This window comes from Wolffia australiana, chromosome 17 (assembly GCF_029677425.1).
Source record: "Wolffia australiana isolate 7733 chromosome 17, ASM2967742v1".
Classification (NCBI taxonomy): domain Eukaryota; kingdom Viridiplantae; phylum Streptophyta; class Magnoliopsida; order Alismatales; family Araceae; genus Wolffia; species Wolffia australiana.
The window spans coordinates 6,069,380-6,092,531 of NC_135851.1; the positions used below are offsets into that span (position 1 = coordinate 6,069,380).

General features: G+C 39.6%; 2 protein-coding genes across 11 annotated transcripts; one reads left to right on the forward strand and one right to left on the reverse strand.

Annotated features, from left to right (window-relative positions):
* The first annotated feature begins 332 nt into the window (after positions 1-332).
* LOC144714357 (kinesin-like protein KIN-12E) lies at positions 333-9,066 on the forward strand. Of its 8 annotated transcripts, none has more exons than XR_013584334.1 (19): positions 333-867; positions 1,937-2,142; positions 2,312-2,467; positions 2,552-2,635; positions 2,930-3,049; positions 3,268-3,381; positions 3,581-3,673; positions 4,235-4,324; positions 4,480-4,550; positions 4,920-4,994; positions 5,088-5,175; positions 6,174-6,232; positions 6,325-6,388; positions 6,457-6,522; positions 6,680-6,844; positions 6,916-7,008; positions 7,818-7,884; positions 7,985-8,040; positions 8,806-9,066. XR_013584334.1 is itself a non-coding variant. In XM_078589081.1 (18 exons), exons 2-17 carry the CDS (start codon positions 1,963-1,965, stop codon positions 7,836-7,838), a joined length of 1,539 nt encoding a protein of 512 aa, XP_078445207.1. In that variant the 5' UTR covers positions 333-867; positions 1,937-1,962; the 3' UTR covers positions 7,839-7,884; positions 7,985-8,171. The 8 variants fall into 8 exon arrangements, 1 of the variants encoding a protein (XP_078445207.1); XR_013584335.1 differs by having other exon boundaries at positions 8,810-9,066; XR_013584332.1 differs by having other exon boundaries at positions 334-867; positions 7,687-7,884; positions 7,985-8,064.
* A 5,594-nt stretch (positions 9,067-14,660) lies between these two features.
* On the reverse strand, positions 14,661-17,419 carry LOC144714414 (uncharacterized). Of its 3 annotated transcripts, XM_078589150.1 has the most exons (7): positions 17,240-17,419; positions 16,482-16,648; positions 16,339-16,402; positions 16,200-16,268; positions 15,761-15,959; positions 15,581-15,680; positions 14,661-15,126 (listed from the first exon to the last, which is right to left on the reverse strand). In XM_078589150.1, the coding sequence occupies exons 3-7, from the start codon at positions 16,372-16,374 to the stop codon at positions 15,048-15,050; spliced, it is 483 nt and encodes a 160-aa protein (XP_078445276.1). In that variant the 5' UTR covers positions 16,375-16,402; positions 16,482-16,648; positions 17,240-17,419; the 3' UTR covers positions 14,661-15,047. The 3 variants fall into 3 exon arrangements, with proteins under 3 accessions (XP_078445276.1, XP_078445275.1, XP_078445274.1); XM_078589149.1 differs by having other exon boundaries at positions 16,339-16,648; positions 17,273-17,419; XM_078589148.1 differs by having other exon boundaries at positions 16,339-16,648.
* Positions 17,420-23,152: the final 5,733 nt, after the last annotated feature.

Consider the following 23,152-nt stretch of genomic DNA (forward strand, 5'->3'; position numbering starts at 1 on the left):
GGGACGTGACGCCCGTGATGTGACGGGACGGATGATGACCCCGTGACGGACGGAGATGTGATAAAATGTTCATCACGTCACCGTCACGTCACGCGTGCGAGTATTTTCAAAAAAATCCGCCACGTACCCGTCACGCGTCCATGCATCCTCGTTCTGTCACGTCCCCGTCACGGTGACGGCGTAACAGTCTTGTATGTTTGCCCGGCAGGGGCTGCCTATCGTTGAGATGCCAATAAGAATTTCAAAATAAAACATACTTTTTATTAACGGGCCCCTCTAATTTATATGGAATAGCGGAAACTTCCCGCCATACATAGATCGCCCGACGGCAGGTATGAATCGACGGAGCAGATAAACGACGATCGATCGACTCGACTCGACCGCCGGGTGGGGAACGGGTTGGTTTGCGATTCACTTTGATATATATTCAGATTTAAACACGATCGCAGCCGTTGATCGAAAGAAAGAAAGAAAGAGCGGACGGCCAGGGGCATTTCCGTCCAATTTCGCCCCTGGCCGTCGACACGGCCTGCCGGAGGCCGTTTTCGGCCGGCGAGGCGGCACCAGCGGCGATCCAACGGCCCCGGGAGGGCCACCAGGGCCGTCCCCTGTCCATCGGACGGCCTCTGGGATCCCTCCCAGGCCGTTAAAAGGGGCCGAATGCCCCAATTTGATTTATCCTTTCGACCGAGATCTTTCGACGGAGCTTCTCAGCCTGCCGGAGCAATACGAAGAAGGCGCCATAGAAGGCCGAAGAAGAAGAAGAAGAAGACTCGTGCCAGCGTCGTAGAGAAGCAAGGGGGAACCGCATACCGAAGTTAGGCGGCGGCGATCGGCGAGGACCTTACTTCGATTCAAGGATAGTTGGTAAGTTTCTTTCGCCTAATCTGGATGAGAAACAGTTTTAATTTTGTTAATTTGATTATTTCAAGTTTAATCTGGATATTGCTGGAGTTTTTTATCAAAAATCCGTAGCGTGTTTTCTTTTGAACATTTCGTCGAACACCTCGTGTGTTCGATGAACATTATTCTTTTTATATAGTACTAAATTTACGAATCTCGTAAATTTTAAAAGCACATTCCTCTCCCCTATTCCGCCTTCTCTCGAGCATTCTGTCCAACTCCCAACGGTCGTTCGACACAAGTACCCGCTTTCCTTGCATACGACTTATATATAAAAATACAGAAAGCGTATAAAATATAAATAATAGACATCTCCCTCTTACTCTCGACCTCCTATCCGGCATTTAGTCGAACACATCTCGGGTGTTCAACTAAATCGACCTATTAATTATAGAAATCGATTATATAAACTATATATAAGAATATATATATAAAAATACCTATACTAATTCTAAGGAATATTCTACCCTTTTATATTAATATAAATACTTATTAATTTCTATTACTCTCTCTTTACTCCTTAATATTTCTCTATACTTATAGTTACTTACTATATTATAGTTAAATAATTACTTAATACTCTCTCTATGATTATACTTACTTAGTACACTATAATTAGATATTACTAGTTCTTTCTATCTAACTCCTTCCTCAATTATTCTTTTCCATTCTTTTTACTAATTACAGATATTAAGTACTCTATATTTGTTCCCTTAATATATTACTATCATCTTAAATATAATATCTAACCTCTTCAATTCTTTATTATTCTTAGTATCTCTAGTACATATATATACATATAATCTCAGATATTCTCTCTTCTCTACATCTCTTTTCATCCTATTATTTTATATCTACTTTCTTATTAATTATCTCTTCTTATTCTTATTATCTTTAGTATTATTACTCTATCTCAATAGATTACAACTCAATTATTGAACACATACCTAAAGGCCAGTCCCTGTGGAGACGACCTTACTCCAAATATACATTTGAGTAAGTTCTATATTTTATCAAATTTATTTGATTGTAGGTAAATTAATTACAACGGCTGTGGCCATGTCGCTAATCCGGGGGACGCCTTCAAAGGGACGTACAGGAAGGATCCAAGGATCTAAAAGGTTCGATCACGACGCCATCTTCGTCGAGAGCCACGAGGCAAGAGATCCGGAAAGCCAGTTTGTCAAGACCTTTGAGCAGGACGAGGATGAATCCTTCAGGAAGAATAACAATGTCCAGGTCAGTTGATCAATTACTGTATGATCGTCAATATTTTTGCCATGGTTAACTCAAGATCTGCCAATGATGACATGAGAATAAGCTACGAAAGTTTCATTGTTTTTTCACGTTCTTAAGCTCTATTGCGAGCAAAGGGATTGATGAACGTTCTATCACTTGTCGCATTTAGGTTATCATCAGACTCTGTCCTCTAAACCGCGCAGAGATATCACTCCAGGGAGGTAAACGGTGCGTCAGACAAGAAACAAGTGAATCTATCACTTGGATTGGTCCACCAAAATCGCATTTCACATTTGATCATGTGGCTGATGAAGCCGTAAGCCAGGTATTCCGGCTCTTGTGGCTGTCTATGCGTTAGTCTTAATTTTCCTCAACTTCTCTATAACTAGCGACTTCTTCCTCCTCACAGGAAACACTATTCAACGTTGCGGGGGTACCCGTGGTTGATAACTGCATTTCTGGCTACAATTGTTGCATGTTTGCTTACGGACAGGTCAATTCTTGACACGGGCTTTAATATTTTCATCTTGTTTTCACTTTCTCAAAATATGGGGAATAGCCTTAGGTCCTATTCTCCGAGCATCTACTTTATATAAGTCGGGCTTCTTCTAACAGAAACCCTCAAAATTGACTTCTTCATAAATTATTCTCACTGTACAAGTTTTTCAAACATAAATCGTGTTTTATTGAAGCTTTGATTTGTAGTACTTGATGCCATGCATATTTGGAATAGATTCTATGGAATTTCTCCTTTACCGTGATACAAAATTAATAAACTATTTGTCAGACTGGGAGCGGGAAGACACATACAATGCTGGGGGAGATGGAAGGAGGCACTACAATGCATAATGTTAACTGTGGAATGACACCTCGTGTTTTTGAATACTTATTTTCAAAAATCCAAACGGCAAGTTATCGTAGCCTTCTATCGTTACCCAGGGATAATTTTTTTGTCTTTTGAAATGTTAACTTATTTTGTTCAAATCACCAATATTCTTGGTATCTGATGCATTTTTTATTATGTATTTGACTGTACATACATGTAACACTTTTAATCTGCTTTCACTTCTTTATCTCTATTTCTGACTTGCATAGTTTAACTCATTCATTTGTAATGCCTTTTAGGAGAAGGAAGTTCGAAGAGAAGGGCAGCTTCATTTTACATGCAAATGTTCATCGTTTGAAATATACAATGACCAGATTTTTGATCTTTTAGATCCGTCATCCTCAAGCCTACAGGTATTCTAGAGAGCACTTTGACAAATTTTCAATCTCGTCTACTTTCTTTAAAACACCTTATTTTAATAGTAATTTATTGTGGGAACATGTTATAATAAAATTAGATCCTCTCTGATTTCCGCTTAAGTTTGTGAATCTCCCTTTTTTACTCTCACCGAAGCTTCTTCGTGTCATCTGAATCAATGCTTTCTGACCACAGATTCGGGAAGACTTGACGAAAGGTATTTATGTGGAGAATCTCTCAGAATTCGAAGTCACATGTGCAAGAGATGTTATTCAACATCTTCTCCAGGTAGCTCATCTAATACGCTACTTTCTCATAGAGTCTTTTAATGCAACTATGGGTAAAGTCCTGAAATAGTGCATCTCAGATTCTTAAATGAATTTTCAATTGTCATGCATTTATTAAAGGCATTGAAGTAAAATTAGAGTTCCTTATATTGGAATACTGAAAAAAGGTCGTTAAGTTTAATGTTGGTTGAGATCTAAATTTTCGGACTTATATGCCATAAAATTTGTCTGCATTATCTTAGAATCCATTTGTTTTTCATTCTGATTTTATATTTCTGCTTCAGAAGTGCAAATGATCTTGATATTTGATATTTGACGTGGAAAGTTTATTTACTTAAGAGGAGTTTCTGTTTTAAAGTTTTCCCTCATGCTGGCCTTTTCTCCGTTGAACAATTATGGCTTCTTTTTTCACGGTCAGACACTTATTTGTTGGGTTATTTTGATGTGTTTTTGTCTGTGATACAATCTTATTTTTTTGGAGTTTTTTAATTATATGGATCGGTACAGTATTTCTACATTTCCTCTTGTATCTTTTTCTTTTTTTTTGGCATTGTTTTCATAGGGTGCGGCAAACAGAAAGGTGGCCTCAACGGACATGAATAGAGCAAGTAGTCGATCGCACAGTGTTTTTACATGTGTCATCGAGAGCAAGGTTGGTGCAGTCATTTTCACTTGTAAAAACTTGATTTGTTTCCTATGATCAAGGCTTTGACAGATTAAATCAAGGAATAGATTGAAAAATGATGGAAATCTTCTGCATCGAGGCCGTTTGTTTATTATACGTTTCTATGATCATTTTGTTTACAGTGGGAGTCGCAAGGAATAACTCATCGCAGATTCTCTCGGCTCAATCTTGTCGACTTAGCAGGGTCTGAAAGGTAAGAACTGTTGCTGTTATTTTGATGAAAAGTTTGATGACAAATTGGTTATTATCCTAATAGCTAATATTTTCTTCGTTTTCTTTGAATTCTTCTAGAAAAGTCTCATGTTTTCTATGCACTTCCATTCCTGTAATAATTGCATTGGGACGGAGAACATCTCAGCTCGCATAATCCAAGAACAATCCCCATGATTTGCGTAGAAGAGAACATCACCAGGATGCATTCAACCTGCCAAATCATGAGAAAATCCAATAATTCTCTGTTTGTAACTCTTTATAATTGTAAATATGATTAGGAACTTGGAAAGCAAAGCCATGGCACATGTATTTCATTCTCTAATGGGAAATGGGAAATGATAAATCTCAGGCAGAAGAGCTCAGGTGCTGAGAGAGAGCGTCTTAAAGAGGCGACCAACATAAATAAGTCACTTTCCACTTTGGGGTACGTGGATCTAATCACATCTCATAGCATGTCAGACTAATATTTTGCAATGGGTTTAAAATTCTTGAGACTTACATTTTTCATGCCCCTCAGGCATGTGATTATGAACCTTGCCAACCTATCCAACAATAAGTCTTTGCACATTCCATATCGAGATTCAAAGCTAACGTTTCTTCTTCAGGTAGCTTTATTTTTTTTTTCTAATTCTTGGCTATCCTCAATATTCCTTTTATTGTTTTTTGTTACTGGAGATGGATGATTATTAGACTCGAACAACAAGATTCATGAATTTGTTAAATATTGACTCAAATGCTTCCCTTTATTCTTTAGAACCTTCAATTTTTTTGTGAATCTTAGAGTGTGTAGAGATTTTTTCAAATTATATTTTTTAAGATAATTCTCATTGCCCCTCGTTATCTGAATGAGAAATCATCAGTATCATTATTATCTCTCTTTGTGATATGCCTTATAACATATCTGTGAGTCTTGAACACGTCGGATCTTAAATTTCCTGTTACAATTCTTGATTTGAAATGCAACCACAATTCAAAGCAAATTCAGGAGTTCATCACAAGGAAGAGCAGAGGGAGATGTAGGAAGAAATATAGAAAAAGAGAGCGAGAGAGATCCAAGGTCGATGAACTTCTTCGGAATAGCTCCCACGCTCCCCGATGGAGGATGTCACTATTCTGCTGGAGGACTGCAATCGGCAAGGGTCAAGCGGGGAATGTAGGCGAGGGAAATAGGGAGGAATAAGGAAATGAGTCATTGAAAGGGGGAACTCACGGTAAAGTTCTTCTCTGCTCTGGTAATCTTCCTTCCTCTTATAGATTTACGGGAGGAGGCCCATTTGGTTTGGGCCTATTTGGGTGGATAAAAGGGTTTGGATGTCATACCGGGCCTGCGATTGGCGTAACAGCGGCCTGGAATCATATCACTTTGTTTTAATATTCTTCCTAGTTGATTGCAACATCAAGGTATCATTTTATGCATCTCTTCTTTGCCATCTGATGCTCATCAGTGTGGCCTTGAGACGGCTGCCGGGATTTCTGCTGATTAGCTGTCTCAAAATTTGACTTATTGATTTGCTTCCTTTAACCCTGGCTGGATAGTTCACATGAGTTGTAAAACAATAATGTCAATAGGTTACTTCTCCTAATATACTGTTTCTTTTTTCAGGACTCTCTTGGGGGGAATTCTAAGACCACTATTATTGCGACCATAAGCCCTTCAACTTGGTTTTCTGCCTTCTTCTTATAAATATTTTCTACGACTTTCATTGGTTGAAATGTTTGGGTATGGACGTTAACTATTTTGTTGTCCTTTACAGTTGTGCGTTGGAAACTCTGAGCACACTGAAATTTGCTCAGCGCGCCAAGTTTATTAGAAATGACGTGGGGACCCAATGGATTTGTAATTGAATTCATCACTTAATTTACACTTTCAATTCATAAAATTTTAGGTCATTATCAATGAAGAAGCTTCAGGCGACGTCCTCACCATGAGTTTGCAGATTCAGCAGCTCAAGGTTGTATCTGATCCCCTGCCTTGATAATATTCTATGCGTCATTTTATGTTGTTCTTCATCTTTTCAATGCACATTTTCTCAACCGTTTTGATGCACTGATTTGAATTAATGCTGCTTCTTTCTTAACGAATGTTGAGATATTTTATGTTTTATGCAGCAAGAGGTCATTAGATTGAGAAGTTTAGTAGGCGGAAGCGAAATTTCTGAAAATCTGCCGAACGAGGATGGGGTTTCATGTGTTTCAGGATCTCCTGGATCTTTCAACTGGGAAAACTGTCGTGGATCGTCTAGCTCATTGGCAGTGGATAGAGAAGCTACCAAGGCATGTTTTTTTTCTCTTGTTTTAATCAACAAATTTCTGACACGAGTCATTGCTTGGTTTCTCGTCGTCAGGGAAAAGAGTTGGAAACAGCCTTTCAAAGAGATAAGGATTGGGAAATGTCCCCGAGGACAATGACAGTGAAGAAAGAGACTGATGAACAACTGGTAAGAATGTAGCTAGTAACTACTGAGCTAACGGAGTGGGGCATCTGGCATTTATGTTTTCCTTTGTTATGTCCAGTTAATAGCTTGTCTTTTATTACTTGTACCATCTGATATAGGTTTATACTGTATTTCTTTTTGTCAGTAATGAAGAGAAAAGAGAGGGGAGAGAGTGACACAGCCAGGAAATTGGGGCAAAAAACATCATCTATTATTTTCTTCAACAGGCCCCTTTATACCTTTAAACTAGAGAGAGAGAATCCCCTTAACGGTCATATTTTCGAAAAATATGACCGTTGAAGGAGATAGCTGTCCAACGGTCAGAATTTCTGACCGTTGGAGCCTGGGCCTGAGATATCTCAGACCCAGTAAATATTAGGCTCATAAAGGGCCTAATATTGGCCTTACTCAGACCTCCCACTAATGGGCCCTTAATGGGCCCTTAGTGGATAATTAGTGGGCCCTTAATGGGCCCTTCATTTTAGGTTAGTCTTTTATTCATAATCCTAGAGTTAATCTATTACATTTTACACAAAGGCCTCGGGCCCATTGGTTAGCTTAAATCCTAACACATATCTTCCATGATCTAACACTTTTCGTTATCTGTGGTCGTCGTTCTTAAGTCAATGGTTATGTTTTTTTAATTTTAATTTTCCCCATGCTTTGCTTGGTAATGATGAGACTGGCCAATCAAGTAATGGACGGGGTAAAGGGTCTCAAAGTACGACTCCGATTAGAAGAAGAAGGGAACAACAAGCTTCTGCATGAGAACGAAGAACTTAAGAAAGAGATTGATCGTCTTCATAACATAGGTGAATGCAACCCTGAAGTAACTCAAGTTGCCATGGAGAATCTGCAGCTCAAGGAAGAACTCAGAAGGCAATTCCTTTCTTTCATCCTCCTCCAAAATCCAATTTTATGAACATCCGTCTTTCCACAATTAACACTTTTTTTTGGTTGTTGGACGCCAAATAAACAGGTTGCAGTCCCTTTTGGAGGAGGCAGAGCAGGGGATTCTGGACAACCAAAGAAGAGGTTTTTTACATGTTATTTGTCCTTGTATGTGAATCGTGATTTTGTCCATATATCCATGACAAATGGTACATAGATATCTTACCATAGAATATAACAAAGAAGTCATATAAAGTGCTTTTTCGTAACAAGAAGTCCCTTGCAACTCAGGAGTACAAAGGAAACACAATAACATTCTTCTGTCTAATTGTGGAAAACAGTCTGAGAACTCATAGTATAGCCTTTAAGGATGTCTAATTGTGGAAGGTTGCTTTAACATGTACTATGTTTAATGATGAAGTTGGAAATGCTGTATCTGAACTTTTATCACCCCAGGGTGAAAAATAAGTTCACTCCCCTCAAGCTTTAACATACATTTTCTTTCGTGTTGTCCCTGCTGCCGCGTTTCAGTTCATCTCAAACATACAATGGTGTCAAAAACAGTCTGCGAATAACACACCTTGTTCCACCCATAAACCTGGAAAATGGTGCCTTACTATTCACACTTTAGACGTCGCATGAAAAATAACATTAAAGAACTTGGAAACCTCTATTCATGCAGAATTTTAGCTAGAAAATAAGAAATAGATAAATGAATAGAAATAGGAAAGAAGAAAAAAAGGGGAGAAAAAGGGGACAAAAACTCCTACAATCTCAATCTCATCTGTATCTCTCTCTCTCTCTTTCTCTCTTCTACACTCCCTCTCTACCCCATCCTCTCTCACCATATATCTCTCTCGCTCTCTGTCACATTTTCCTTCTCTTTACTGCGCTCTCTGTCACATCCAGGTAGCCTCTCTCTTGTCACACTGATGGAACCAGTCAACGGCTGACTCAAGGAAAGTCAACAGTCAACTCAAGGACTATTCAACAGTCATCCACCGACATCAACAGCCCGCATTCGTCCTAGCCATCCTGCATCAGGGAGGGTCGTAGCTTAGCGGAGAAAAATTACTCTGGGGATAACGGCCTGATCTTCCCAATTGAACACAAAACCCTTGTATGAACAGTACTTGTTCTATTATTGTCTGTTCTGAAATTTTTACTAGCCATGCCCAATGTTTTGAAGATGCCTCTTGTATATGTTATCTCAGCAATAAATTATGCCGAAATGTCACTGAGCTTCCAAAACCTATTGACACAGACAAACTGAGAAGTCTGTAATTTCTAGGTGTGGAATACAGAAAAACTTTATTGATAGGACAGCGGAAGCTGCCATGCTTCTCAGATGCACCTCCACCTCCTTCCAACTCCTCAATGGATAGCTGGGTGGAAGATGATTCTTCATAGAAGCCTGGTTGTTAGAATCATTTGATCCATCTTTTGGCAGCCTTTAGTCTGATCGCCCCATTGTTTGAGAAATATCGGATTGGATATATATGATGCCCTCTAAGTGCAATGATAAATCCCACATATCTTCCTCATCCAGGCATTATTTCTTTTGGTACAGGTTGAGCTCAAAGCTCTTGAATCCACTTCTGTGTTAGAAGCTATATGGAACTAATTTGACCACGGGTTTCTTATCGATAAAGTAAACACTATTAAGAAAGGGATAAGAGATAGTCAGATAATAACTAGTAAGGGATTAATTTTTATTATTATGATTATAATTCTAGATAAAAAGAGTTGGAGAATATTTATAGATGGATCGCTAGAAGATACGTGCGCTTATTAGCAGGAGGAGAAGTTTTCATGAGACAGAAAATAAAGTAAAAAAAACAAAGATGACCAAAAGGACATTCCAGTTGCCTATGGAAATGCCTGAATCAGAGAGCATGTTTACCTAGATTTTTTTATGACAGCCGATTGCATAATTTATTTAGAAACTAAACATTGGCAAAATGAGCTGCTAACAAGGCCAGAAAAGGTTGGTCCTTGGATAAAAAATTTTGGATACTTTTTAAAGGTGTTATTGAATTAAATATGTACACAAAGATAAGGAACAGTAGTTTCAATATGAGATAATTGCCAAATTTTCAATGAAATGTCTTGAACATAATTATTTGATACAATTCTTATTTAGTATATCCTTATCTTTATAATTCATACTGTTATATACTTGATATGCTAACTTACCAGATTTCAGTGCTATATTGGATGGTCACGGTTGGCTTCAAACTTTCCTCTTCAAGCAGAATCCTCCTTCAGGTTAGTCTTTAGCTCTCCTCACTCACTCTTTCGTTCCATCCCCCTTCCTCAAGAACAAGGGACTTTCACCCCCTTGGAACAAAAGGATCGAAGGACAAATGTCACGCAGAGGAGGATCTTTCTCCATTAATGCTTCAGAAGAATTTCAGTTTTGGTGGGAAGATGCATTACCAAATGACAAACTGCTACGTTGGTAGGCAAGGAGAGCATCAAATTCCATGCTGACTGATATGAGAATTTCCTGAGACTTCTTTGGTGGATTGCAATGGTATTCCTGCATTCTCATTGCCTGAAATCACTTTTCTGGAAAGCAGAGTGATAGTCAAGGGTGGAAATCAATGGGGAGTGTGTTTTTTCTTTGCATTTCAAGTAATTTCCTCAGAACTTGGAAATAAAAGATCAAGAAAATATAGTGAATATTCATTGGAAAGCCAGAATATTATTGAAGAAGAAAATGGACGAGTCAGCACACTTTCTAATATCATTGCAAAACAAATATTCAATGAAGTCGGGTTGTAATGTATTTTTGCTTGTAATACTTATTTATACACAATTTAAGTATTACTAACTAACATAGATTAAACTCAAAATCATGATTGCCCCCCTTCTAAAGCAAAGATCTTAATTTTTGTGTTGTAATATTTGAATTCGAGTCCAACATCCATAAATATAAAATACGAAATTTTTCTGTTAATATTTGATTTTTTAACTCATTGTTTGGGTGCCACATCATTCGAGTCATTATTTTTGGGTGTTAACTCTTTCCAGTCATATATCGATATTTCGAGCTCTAACTTGTGTGATTTCTTATTCATTGTATACCTTTCTTCCTAAAATTTACACCTTACCTTATTTAACCATTTTTAAAAGTAATTAGATTCTCAATAATTACATAGACTGGACTTGACACATCCCTTTTCTTCTGAGAATTGGCTTTATAAATTTGTAATAAATTTATTTCGTTTCCCAAGTTTGATATTTTAATAATACTATTATATTTTTTATATTTTTAACATTGTGGTCATTCTAAAATTATATTCTTATTTTCTCTATCAATTCACATAAAAGGAAATGGTTCGTCAAAGTTAACAGTTTGACTTGTCTATTGATATTTATCTTGAAAAAAACTTTAAAAATTACGAGCAAAGCACTTTCATAAAATATAAAATAGTAAAATTACAATGCAAAACATTAGTGATTGGACTTGGTCAACACACTCATCTGATTTCATATTCTCAGCATTTTTTCTCATGATTTTATTACAAATTTTTCTGGTTCGATTCAGTCGGAATAATATGTTTGTGTAGTATTGTTTAATCAAATTTATCTGGTTTCTCATAGTTTTTCCTCTCATTTTTCACTTTTTCATTGTGTAAACGGATATAGTTTGACTGATTCAGCTCCCTATAAATGTTAGTTTGCACACATTATCATACTTGAATTTTATAAATCTAGTTAGTTTGAAATATTACCCTTGATTAAAGACTATCGTTTGTTATTTCATTGTTTTGAAAAATTCAAATTGATTTCATTTTCTCAGGTTACCATTTCTTATAATGTGTGAACGATCCCATCTTGAACATTAAATTGCCTTAAAACAATTAATTTTACAATATAAGACTCTCTCATATATTAATATTAGGGACTCATATGTCATAATTAGAATAATGACTGTCAAGAAGATGAGATCTGTTTCTCAAGACTTCAGATGATCTTTATAAATGTGCCCTTAATCATTGTGAATGACAGTTAGGTATATAATCATATTGTTATTCACATGGACAAAATTTGTAAACTATTTCATCAAAAATATTATTCATTGTATAGAATTAGTTTAACCTTATAAATCATCTCAGATTCGTGTTGCATCTTCTCATCTAGATTACATAATAAATTTCTTGAATCTCACTTCAATCTATAAGCTAACACTAAGAAACTGGTGATAAGGAGTTTGCAAATATTAGTCCAAACCAGTATCTTCGGCACCTTAGGTGTAAATACCAGCAATATGACCGTGACATGAATCACCATTTCACACTTAACTTATAATTCTATTTGGAGCAATAAATAAACCAATGAAGGAATTTTTTCTCACTAATATAATCAACCATTCCTCAATTCCTCAAGTGGGTTCTGTTGAAATGTTTAATTTTCCAGCCTTTATAGATGTATCTATATAATCCTTGACACATTGAATCGCCAACATTTTGACGAGCCTCTGTGTGATCATTTTATCATTCTGATACCATAATGAGGAGAAAGATTACTACTTGATGAATTATGTCATGTTAAAATTTTTTCATTGATCTCTCATAATTCATATTTAAAATCATGTAAATTATAACTAAAACTTGAGTATGATAGCATCACTCATGTGTCGTAAATACGTATAATAAATACTTAAATAACTAGGATGACACTAGAGAGACTGAGCAAAAATTAGTATTGTATTGGTGAGGATGAGGCAAAACTCTCTGGTATAGTTGTTCAAGAATTTCACATTATCTTGGTGGATGTTGTTGCCCAATTAATACCTTTGTTCACAGCTAACTGAAAATATGCAAATACATGAAGACAAAATGAACCATAGGTTTATCCCCTTAGAGCGTCTATCGCAATGGAATACACATGACATTAAATGCCACACTAGAGAAGCACAAATTTTTTTATAATGGTATGTTTGATTTTGGATATGATGGATGGGATCTAACAGTATTGCGAAGTTTAGCTCAATCCATAACCTTCTGACAGATGGGCAAACGAAAGTTGGGAATAGCACCCAGGAAAATTTTGATTTTGTGTCATTTTGGAGACTAGCCAGAGCAGTGGGGTCTAACGCTGTCACAATCTGAGTTTGCTTACATTCCATGTTAAGTCGCTCAAAAACAATAGTCCCCATTTTCTTTCTTGTAGCTCCGAACCTGCTTCGATTACTTTTGTAAAAGGCAAAAGAATTAGCAGCAAGTAACATTTCTGACTTTATCAAGTCTGCCTATAGCACCAAGTGTTGAATTTTGGAGGCCTGAATGTCAAAACAGCTCAAAAGGATCAACAGTGGAAGACTAATGAATCATAACGGCATTGACAAAACATGAAAGGAAGAACCTGTGCACAACTCACATCTCTGATTTCTTGGATCCCCAAGAAAGATGAGTTAAGCTCCTCATGTGTACATCCTCGAAATGTATACATGCTGTCCACGCATGTCAAATCTTCTCCTTCACCTTGGGTAGCTACGTTCAACCTCCATCGTTGTTGGTACGCTATCCTGATCACATCAAGAATAGAGAGGTACCATGGTAGGAAAAGGAGAAGAAGGGGAACGCCACTTAAAAATTATGCCCTGGCTGAATTTCATTTAGAGCCTTCCTTTATTTACCCTAAGCGGGTATTTTTTTATCAAAACCGCCAAACTTAGGTATCTCTTTTGAATTCCAAAACACCATGTGTGTGACCTTCAATGCCATGTATCAGTCTAGTTAACAACTTTAGCGGCCCAATAACCTTTATTGGCCTTATAAATTTATTAATGAGATCATCATAATGATTTATTAATGTCATATAGATTTATACAGTAATATTTAGAACACATGCTTAAAGACTAGTGATCTCTGTATTATGATCTCATCATAATTCAATACGACTAATCATGCATTCATGAACTTCATTATAAGCATCACGTATGGTCTATAATGAATATATTCTATTAATGAACATGGAGCGAGATATGGAATGTGTGCCTGGCTTTCCAGCCACATATATTTCCATCATCAAGCATGACACACTTCCTGGAAGTTATGAGAAATATCAAGAGGCGGCTAACATGAAATGACGCAAAAAGCTTTTTGGGAAAAGATCATTGGTTATGGTCTACATACCCAAAGAGATATTACGTATAAAACAACAACAAATTGAAGCCAAAGAAGTATAGCTTTTAAAAGATTCTCTAGAAAATAAGCGACAATGCATGCATCATTAACCATCTGAAGTAGATCATTTTAGAAGCTGACATGATCTGCATAAAAGTACTTAGAGCCCCACAAAAACCTTCTGACATATTTTCTCTAATAGAATCCTCTTATGGATTCTTCTCTCATATAGTCCTCTAAAAAAGATTCTTGTATGACAGAATCCTCTAAGAGACTCGTCGCTTTTTTAATCCTCAAATAGATTATTCGTTTGTCACAATCTGCACAATATCTTTGCTTCAACTTGTTAGAGCTACAAATCTTCTATTTATATAGTCAGGATTTTCTAGATCCACACAATATCTTCTGAAAGATTCTACATGCCCTATAATATGTAGGATATATCTGCTTACACCTTTCAGGCTGCCGATTCTCTATTTTCACTTGTCAAAGTTTTTTAAAAATGTTTTGAGCTGTCTTCGCGTGGGCACTAATATTATTTTTCAGAGAGGAGAAGATATTTTAAATGTATTGTTAATGCAAGTTATTTAAAATGTAAGGTAAATGTAAAAATTCAAAGGTTCTATATTGAATTGGGGAAATTATAATTCACCTTTTTTTTAACAATAGGACTAGTTTTTATTAATGCATGGCAATAATGAGACTATTTCCTTATTACATAATTTGCATGAATAATTTCTCTCAATTTTTATGATTCTTATTGCAGTGAATCCAATCTTGTGGTAATATTCCGCATCATTTGAATCAGTATGTCTCTATTCTCATTCACCGATTTTTGCAATTTCTCATCCCGTAATATCTTTTGTTCCTTCTTCATATCGACAATGCTCATCTCAATTTCCTCAATCCTTGACAATAGTGCCTGAGCATCATTCTTATCACTGCTCTTTCCCTTCCAACCACATCAAAGACTACTCTCTAGTTTACACAACCTCTTTCTCTACTCTCCCAAGCTTACTTAATATCCACATTCGAACAAGTTTCATACCGGAAGACTTCCATCGTGCCTTTTGTCACTTTCCTGGGCGTGCCACTGCACAAATGTCGTTAGATTGTTGCTCCATGGAATTGATCACACAAAATCTATCCTTCTAAAAGTATATGAACGGTAAAAGTGATCATCTAATGCTCTTGTAACAACAGTAGAGGGCAAAAAGAGTCAGGTAAGCAGATGGAAGACATTCCACAAGAAAGACTAAAGTTTAGGCACTCTAAAATGGATAGCACGTGTTGAAAAAACAAATGCGAAAGAATCTAGGCATAGAGCTCATATAACTACAACGCTACTATTATCAGTAAATAACGTGAGAAATAAATGGCGCAAACTGAATACATCTTTGACCCAGAATGAGATCATTTCACATTTTATCCAGAATGTTAAAGCACAAAAGACAAAGGGTTCTTCAGATGCAGAAGCCTTTTAAAGTTCACAATCAAAATAATATAGAGGAACACAACTAAGGGACACACACATATCCTCTTATTACCTTGATTTGATGGTTTTATAGTCCTCAGTATTGTGACTCATAATTTTATCCGATGCACAATTTCTGCTGTCTGATCCATTATTACCTTTCCCAAAAGATTCTGACACAACCATTAATGATGAGTAAGAACAAAGAAAGATTTAATGCAGCAGTATTGCCAAATATAGCAATTTACGTCACCTTTCCATGACTTGTAATACTCCCAATTAGAAATGCAGTCAATAGTCTTTTGAATAACACTCCCCAATGACCCTAAATTGTATCGCGATAGCTCTTTGACCACTTTAAAAAGGCTTTTCCCGTTACTTAAGAATATGTAATTGTTGTGGTTTACTGATGTGACTCCAGAATGCTTTCCAAATTCTGAGGCAGTAAGAAGCTGTAAAAGCATTTTATAAAAAAATTAAAATTTTCCCAACAAAAGAGATAGGTCTTCCCAAATGCTAATGGATTCAAGAGAAAACTGGGGAATCGAACTACATATCATGGAAAACAAAAATTAGTCATTATGAAACACAGAAAAAGATGGAATTGAACAACTTTCAATCATGTTTTTTTTGCATGCCACCATTATCTTAAAACGGCCCCAGAGAAAAGTGAACATAATTTTGGATCTCACATTCGTGTAGTTACAAGAAGAGCAGCCACATAAGTAACCCAGACCTTTGATAACGCCGTTAGTTTCCGCCTGAAAGAGAGGAACATGAATAGTTAAATAAAAATTCACTGATAAGTCGAGGGGAGGGGGAACTATCCACCTTATTAAAACTGCACGTGATGGGCAGCCCTTCCATGAGACCAGTCGACAGCAATCTCCTCACGCTGGAAACAGGGCTATTAGGATGCACACTTTTCAAAACTCTTCGACTCATAACAACCTTTGGCATGCAAATATTCCTACCATAAAACAGTTTCCGTTCTTTGAATTTCCAGCCGTGCTGTCTTACAAATGGGTCCTAAGCTTGTCTTTCGCTTTCTTTGATACACTTTTTGTCACAGCAAATCATCTTAAAGGAATCAATACGAAAAACCTCCTTCTAAAGAGAGCCGTCCATATAATCCTGTGGCCTGAGTACATAGAAATAACACATAATGAATTCAACACTCGTTTCCAATACTCGCAAGAAGTAAATAGGAAGTTTCACAGCACAGAATCACCGGTCGAATAATATGCATACCATGCAAAGATATCTTTAAAATGCAGAAGAGAATCATCCTTCAGATGTGAAAAGAGGGGCCTACTTGTCTAATAAAATAGTAAAGAAAATAAAACGGGAACAAAAATAATCGACAATCATGAGCCAAAAACAAGAATCACGAGTTCTAGGAATCCACTGGTGACTTTGGTAAGCTTTGAGTTTTATCCCCGATCAAATCGTCCCAGGGATCTGAGCAAGATCTGGCCAATGCGATTGATTGAACTATTTGATCTGACCGCCATCAAATCGCTCGAATCTGCGAATTCGATTCGATCCTGTGAGTTTCCATCTGATCGTCGAACCGCTGAGGGTCCAACGCCTGATCAAATTGGAATGGAAAATGGCCACAACCACAACTGAGTTTTCCTGTGCTTTATGGAAGTGAAATCATCTCATGAAAGTAAGGAAAAAACAAAGATCACAAACAATATAGTGAAACGAATAAACAATCTTCGGCGACCTTAAACAAGGATCCATCTTAGGATCGAACGACCTTCGTTTCAAGTCAGGCTTCATTCTAGACTCCCGAAGCTGCTCCAAGAACGAGAAATTTAACTAGAAATTTCTCCGCAAGTGGAAGAGTTTGAGAGTGGTTGGAGGGTTTTGTTCTTCTGGAAGTGACGCGTGGAATTGGCGGGAAAGATCAGTTTCAAGGACAGTATGGTGTAACAAACCTTGGAATCTGCGACAGTCGTCTTTTATATCAGCATGGATTTGGGATAATTAATAAGAAAATTATTAAAAATAGGGTAGACGTAAAATTTAGAATGTCAATGTTCTGGTAATTTTTACCAAAACCTGCAAAACAAAATAAACTGAGACGCAACGCGGATACCATATAATAGGATTGGATTCTCGTTATTATTAACTCAGTGTTCCAAAACCCTCCACGTGTAGCGTGCAGGCAGGGAACGGCACCCGTCATCCGTCACATCACATGTCACCATGGCGGAAACGTGACAGATGATGTGACGGTGACGGTTAGGCGATACGATGCTGTCGTGACAACGGCGTGATGGTGACAGGGTGCCCTGGACGCGTGACGTGACGAAACGGCCGTCACGGATGACCATCACGACGTTTATTTAATGCATTAAAATAATTAAATTATTGGCAAAACATTATGGATATAATTAATTTAATAAAGAATTTATTGACGAAAAAATTATGGATCTGGTGACTCTTGTTTTAATAATTTTTGATAATTAATTTATTGGTGTAAATTGTGAATATAATTATTTAAATAATTAATTTCTTGACGGAAAAATTAAGGATTTAGTGAGGTTTTTTAAAACAATTTAATAATTATTTTTGCTAACATTAAATTATGAATATAATAATTAATTTCTTGACAAAAAAATTAAAGATTTTAGTGGCGTTTCTTTTAATACATTTTAATGATTAATTTATTGACTGTATTTTGTGAATGTAATTAATTTGCTGTCCGTCGTTTGCTATCTTAAAGTGTTATTCTCCTGATTCAAATTTTCAATATCTCTTTTTCATAATCAATTATTAGTGTTTGTTCTTTCTTATTATTTTTCTGTTAAATCAAAACCCTACTCCAACAATTTTTCTACTAACATACTAGTGACTTAAAGGCATTGTTTAGTTACATAGCCTATATGGCTGACTAAGTTACCATTCGTTGAGAAACCATTTTGTAAGCTGCTCAACTTCGATCAGATTTCGTACATAATAATACATGAGAATAAATATGTATGCATAGACATATGTGGTATGAAACATTTATTATTAAGTTATATACACACGGTGAGAGTGACTAATTTCCAAGTGCATAAAAGAATATGTTAAGCCGAGTATGGATTTCGCGATTTCCAAGAAGATAAAGCGACCTAAGAATAATGAACAACTTTTATGTATGACATTTTTTGCAAAAGGTCTTTAAAATGATTTAAACGCATGTGACACGTCACATAAAATGTTTTGGTCCCTCCAATGGTATCCACTTTGAAAGCCATATATATAGAGAGAAAACAATCTGAATATCATGCACTCGACGTCTATATGCCTAGAAGCACTCTTCCAAAAGGCAGCATTAGCAAATGGCCGTGAAGCTAGGGACCTAAAAGTCTGAGGAACATTGAGTAAAAAGAGAGAGAGCGTGAATATAAACATATAAAACAGAAGAAATTAAATAGGTTTGACTTGTGGCCCGTTATGGGGAGTGGAACCCAAATATTGAAACATTAACATAAACAAATTTTTTTTTGAAAAATACGAATATCAATATACCGGTCTAGAACTCAAAGAGGATTGCAACTTATTTCTCAAAAAAAAGGTAGATCTTAGTTGTCCATTATAAATTTATGATAGACGTCCTTGACAACATATGTCATAAATTTTGAAGAATTGTGCGATAATAACATCAGCCATTCTTGACAATAACATCAGACAATAACATCAGCCATTCTTAAAAATAACATCAGCCATTCAACAAGGGAGCATCACTCGATCCTAGTGGCATTCAGGAGGCATTGGCATTTGTCCGCCGACTTATGCCCCTACATGGTGATCAAGATGTAATTGGTAATGACCTCGAGGATAACGACTGACTCACAGACCTCATCGATGGCGTAGCACCATCTAGGGAGAAGGAACGACGAGTGCCAACTCCAGCTGAGGAATTCAAAACATATCTCAAATCAATAGAGCGAAATTACACGTAGACTGCATTCGGATGGTGGGCACGCATAGGCGCATGAACCTACCGGTGACCTTCTACCCTTGTGCAAGAGTTTCTCTCAGTATGTGCGACTAGTGGCCCAGCATAATGTTAATTCTCTGCAGGACGTGCAGTCGTCACAAGCAGGCGCATCGTACTGCTGAAAGCATCGAGCTCTTGGCTGTAATCACGTGTTTGGTACGTGCGTAGAATGCACAGCTGTGTGATGGAGAGAGTGTGAATGACTTTTTTGACGATGAAGAGTAGTGTAAGATATTACTCTTCATTTACTTTTGTCGGTTCAATATTCTAATATTATTGTATTGGACAACTTTTTTGTAGCTATGCTGATCGTCATCAAGAAAATTGCTTTTTCCATTCTTCTAGCCCGATCAATGTCTTTTGTACTGATCCAATAGCAGGTACCTTTTTTTTGAGAAGTAACTTGCAATCCTCGACCGGTATATAGCGGACTGAATATAGTGGACGTCCATCATGTTGTTGTCTAGGGCGTTTGTCATGAATATAAGTATACCGGCTGATGCTCGGTTACAAAGGTGGTGGAGTCAGACGTGGTCACGAAGTCGTCTGACGGATAAACCCTAACGGGTATGTAACTACGATAGATATTGATGCGAAACGACGGCGGCCGGGATCGAACGGCGCGTTTCACGTCACAAGTGAAATGATGATATGATATAACTTTGTCAAATTTATGGGACTGAAGTTTATAAACGAGCAGAAAAGACGCGGACAAGTAAGCGCAGTAGATTGGGACGTGCCACGGAGTAGAATGATCCGGAAATCAGACCCCCGTTGACCCGCTGAATCTACTAGACGACTAGGACGGGAGGGGCGTATAACGGCCCTGGAGAGTTCGATATTTAAGCAATCATAGACAACCCGTTTACCTCAAAGAATCCTGCTCTCGACGTCGGTGGCTACGCCTATTCCGATGTTCGATCAAGAGGTCTTGGCAGGGGACGCGATAGCGGGCGACGGGACTGCAAGCATTAATAATACTGGAATAAGAGGGAGGGGAGACGAGCGAACCTGATGGTGGCCTAGTCCAAGGCACAGCCGAAATGGCGGGTCACGGCGATGACACGGTGATGACAGAACTGGCGGACCATGGCGGATCACGGCGCGGCGCGGAGTTGACGAGCCGTGGGAGTGACGAGTCCACGGCGCGCTATCGGGTCACGGCGGGGTTGACGAGTCCGCGGCGTGCGGTCGGATCACGGCGGCGCGTGCGTTCACGACGCTGGCAGAATCGCGACGCGACGTGAGGTCGCGGGCTGGGGCGGCTGGGGCGCGACGCGGGCTGGGGCGTGACGCGAGTCGCGGCGCGGGCGCGCAGGCTGGCGCGACGCTGGCTGGGGCGCGACGCGAGGTCACGGCACGGGCAGGCAGGCTGGGGCGCGACACGGGCTGGGGCGCGACGCGAGGTCGCGGCATGGGCGGGCAGCGGCGCGGCGAAGTCATGGCTGGGCGGCGCGGGCTGGGCGCGACGCTGGCTGGGGCGCGACGCGAGGTCGCAGCGGCGGCGGGCAGCGCGCGGGCGGTCGCGGGCTGGGCGTGGACACGCAAAGCGCTGGTCTCGCGCCAACGCTGAGGCGCGGCGGCAAGAGAGAGAGGCGGGAAGCAGGGGCCGCGGCGGGGAGAGTGTAGAGGTGAGGGCGAGAGGGTTCCAGAACGGGGTTTGGGGATCAAGAATCAAGAAGAAGAAGGGGAAGAGGGGAGGGTCGAGGATGGGGTTCAAGAAACGGGATGGGGTTGGTGATAAGATCAAGAATGACGAAGGTGAAGGGGGGGAAAAAGGGATCAAGAAATGTTGGGTGAATGATGGAAGAAGATCAAGAAATGGCGAGGACGAGGAAGGGAATCAAGAACGACGAAGGTGAAGAAGGGGGGGGGGGAAGGGGATCAAGAAATGGCGAGGACGATGAGGGGAATCAGGGAGCCGAGGTAGAAGATGGTCGGGGCGAATAGTTGAGAAGGGTGTAGGTGGAGGAGAGAATCAAGAACCTTGGCGACAGAGGTTCTTGATCGTCGCGGGCGAGTCTCCTCGATGAAGACAAATCTCCCAATGCGGCACAGGTCGACGGCGTCTCGTATGTTCAGATGCCTCCAGAGTAATCTCGATGCAGGCTTCCGTCCGCGCGAGGGATGCCGACTTCTTGAATCTTTAAACGTACCAGAGTGATCTCGACGGCACGATTAGCACGACCCGTCCGGAGTGATCTCGACGGGTGGATCGTGAGCTCTAACCACGGAGTGGTCTCGACGTGGTTGGGGCCAGCCACACCCCCTACGCTACGACTACGATAAGGGGAAGCTCTTTGAAAAATTCAATTCATTCAAAAACTTCCAAATGTTCCTTGGGCATGCCCTCCCCTTATATAGGGAGGAGGGGTGCCAAGAGAACGTGGGGAGAGATCGAACCGTCGTGAAACGTGGTTCGGTCTCTCCTTACAAATTCAAATACAATTCTAAAAGATAAAATCAAAGACGAGGACGGGCCCTACGATAATGGCCCAATCCATAATTCGGAAAGAAATACAACATGATGATGAAAGTAATAAAATGGTAAAGTCTTGCTTACCCGGAGTACTTAAACCCCGGATGACGGACGTCGACTCGAGCGCCTCGGCGTGGCTGATGGCGCGTCATCGTAGCATCCTCGGGTGGCGTCGTCGTCGCTGAGCCGCCATCTGCTGGATGGTCCTCCATCAGATATGATGTGTCCTATGTGGTCGTACTTGTAGGCCCCGACTTGAGGAGGTGTGCCAAACTCCGAGCTCCGAAGGGGTGGTCAGGTGACGCTGACAGTGGCCTCTTGACTCTCGTTGGAGGGACGATAGTGTCTACGGCGCTGAACAAAAACAACCCATAGGGGCTTGCACGTAACGAACGAGCTCGACCCGTACCGGTAAGATGCTAAAACTTTGTAGTTATCTCTCAGTCCTCTCTCACCTATATAGCCCCAGCACGGTGGAGGCAATCAAAAATGTGCTGCAAGGAATAATATAACGAACAATCAGGAGGATGAGATACCTCATCGGCAGGTGCTCGTCATGCAGAATCTTTGTTGATGCCACGGGTCGGTGTGGGTTGCGGTGGAGAGAAGCTAGAGAGAGTCGGCGTGGCTCGACTGGCAGTTGGGCGTAGAAGTAGGCTGACGGAGATCAAAGGAGTCGAGAGATGGGGGGTCAAAATGTCAGAAGGGTGCGGTGATAATGCGGGATGGACGGTCAGCTAGTGCTACTGCGTTCAGCGGGTAGGCATGTGTAAGAGAGGTACGGTGCTCAGATGAAGAATGGATAGTGGACCATGATATCCCGTAGGAGTGTGTCGACCAAGTGACGGACTGCTATGGGCGTCAAATGTGGGTCGCGCTGTACCATCTACATTTGGGGTGAGGAGTGTAGTGGTCGTCTCGGAACTCCAACTCTCCTGAGTGGGTCTAGGCGGGATGACATCCCCTTGCTCTAGGCAGATTTTGCGGGCTTCTCAGTGAGAAGCGCATTTGGCCAAGCATGGCGAGGTTTCATCGATATCGCGTCCCAACTCTCGAGGAGGCACGGGATAGCGGACAACCGTAAGCCTGATCGTTCTGGTCGGGCACTCTTCGTTGCCGATTTTGTGGTGTAAGGGTACAACGTGACTCGTCATCCCTGGTGCATG

Bases quoted from the DNA above. Each gene is read 5' to 3' on its own strand.
- LOC144714357 (XM_078589081.1), top strand. From the start codon at position 1,963: ATGTCGCTAATCCGGGGGACGCCTTCAAAGGGACGTACAGGAAGGATC. The intron at 4,995-5,087 runs GTACGTGGATCT...CATGCCCCTCAG, and splicing joins AAGTCACTTTCCACTTTGGG to GCATGTGATTATGAACCTTG. The intron at 7,009-7,817 runs GTAAGAATGTAG...TTCATAACATAG, and splicing joins AAGAGACTGATGAACAACTG to GTGAATGCAACCCTGAAGTA.
- LOC144714414 (XM_078589149.1), bottom strand. From the start codon at position 16,467: ATGCCAAAGGTTGTTATGAGTCGAAGAGTTTTGAAAAGTGTGCATCCT. The intron at 16,269-16,338 runs GTGGATAGTTCC...CCTCTCTTTCAG, and splicing joins TCACGTGCAGTTTTAATAAG to GCGGAAACTAACGGCGTTAT. The intron at 15,681-15,760 runs GTGACGTAAATT...TGGTTGTGTCAG, and splicing joins GTATTACAAGTCATGGAAAG to AATCTTTTGGGAAAGGTAAT.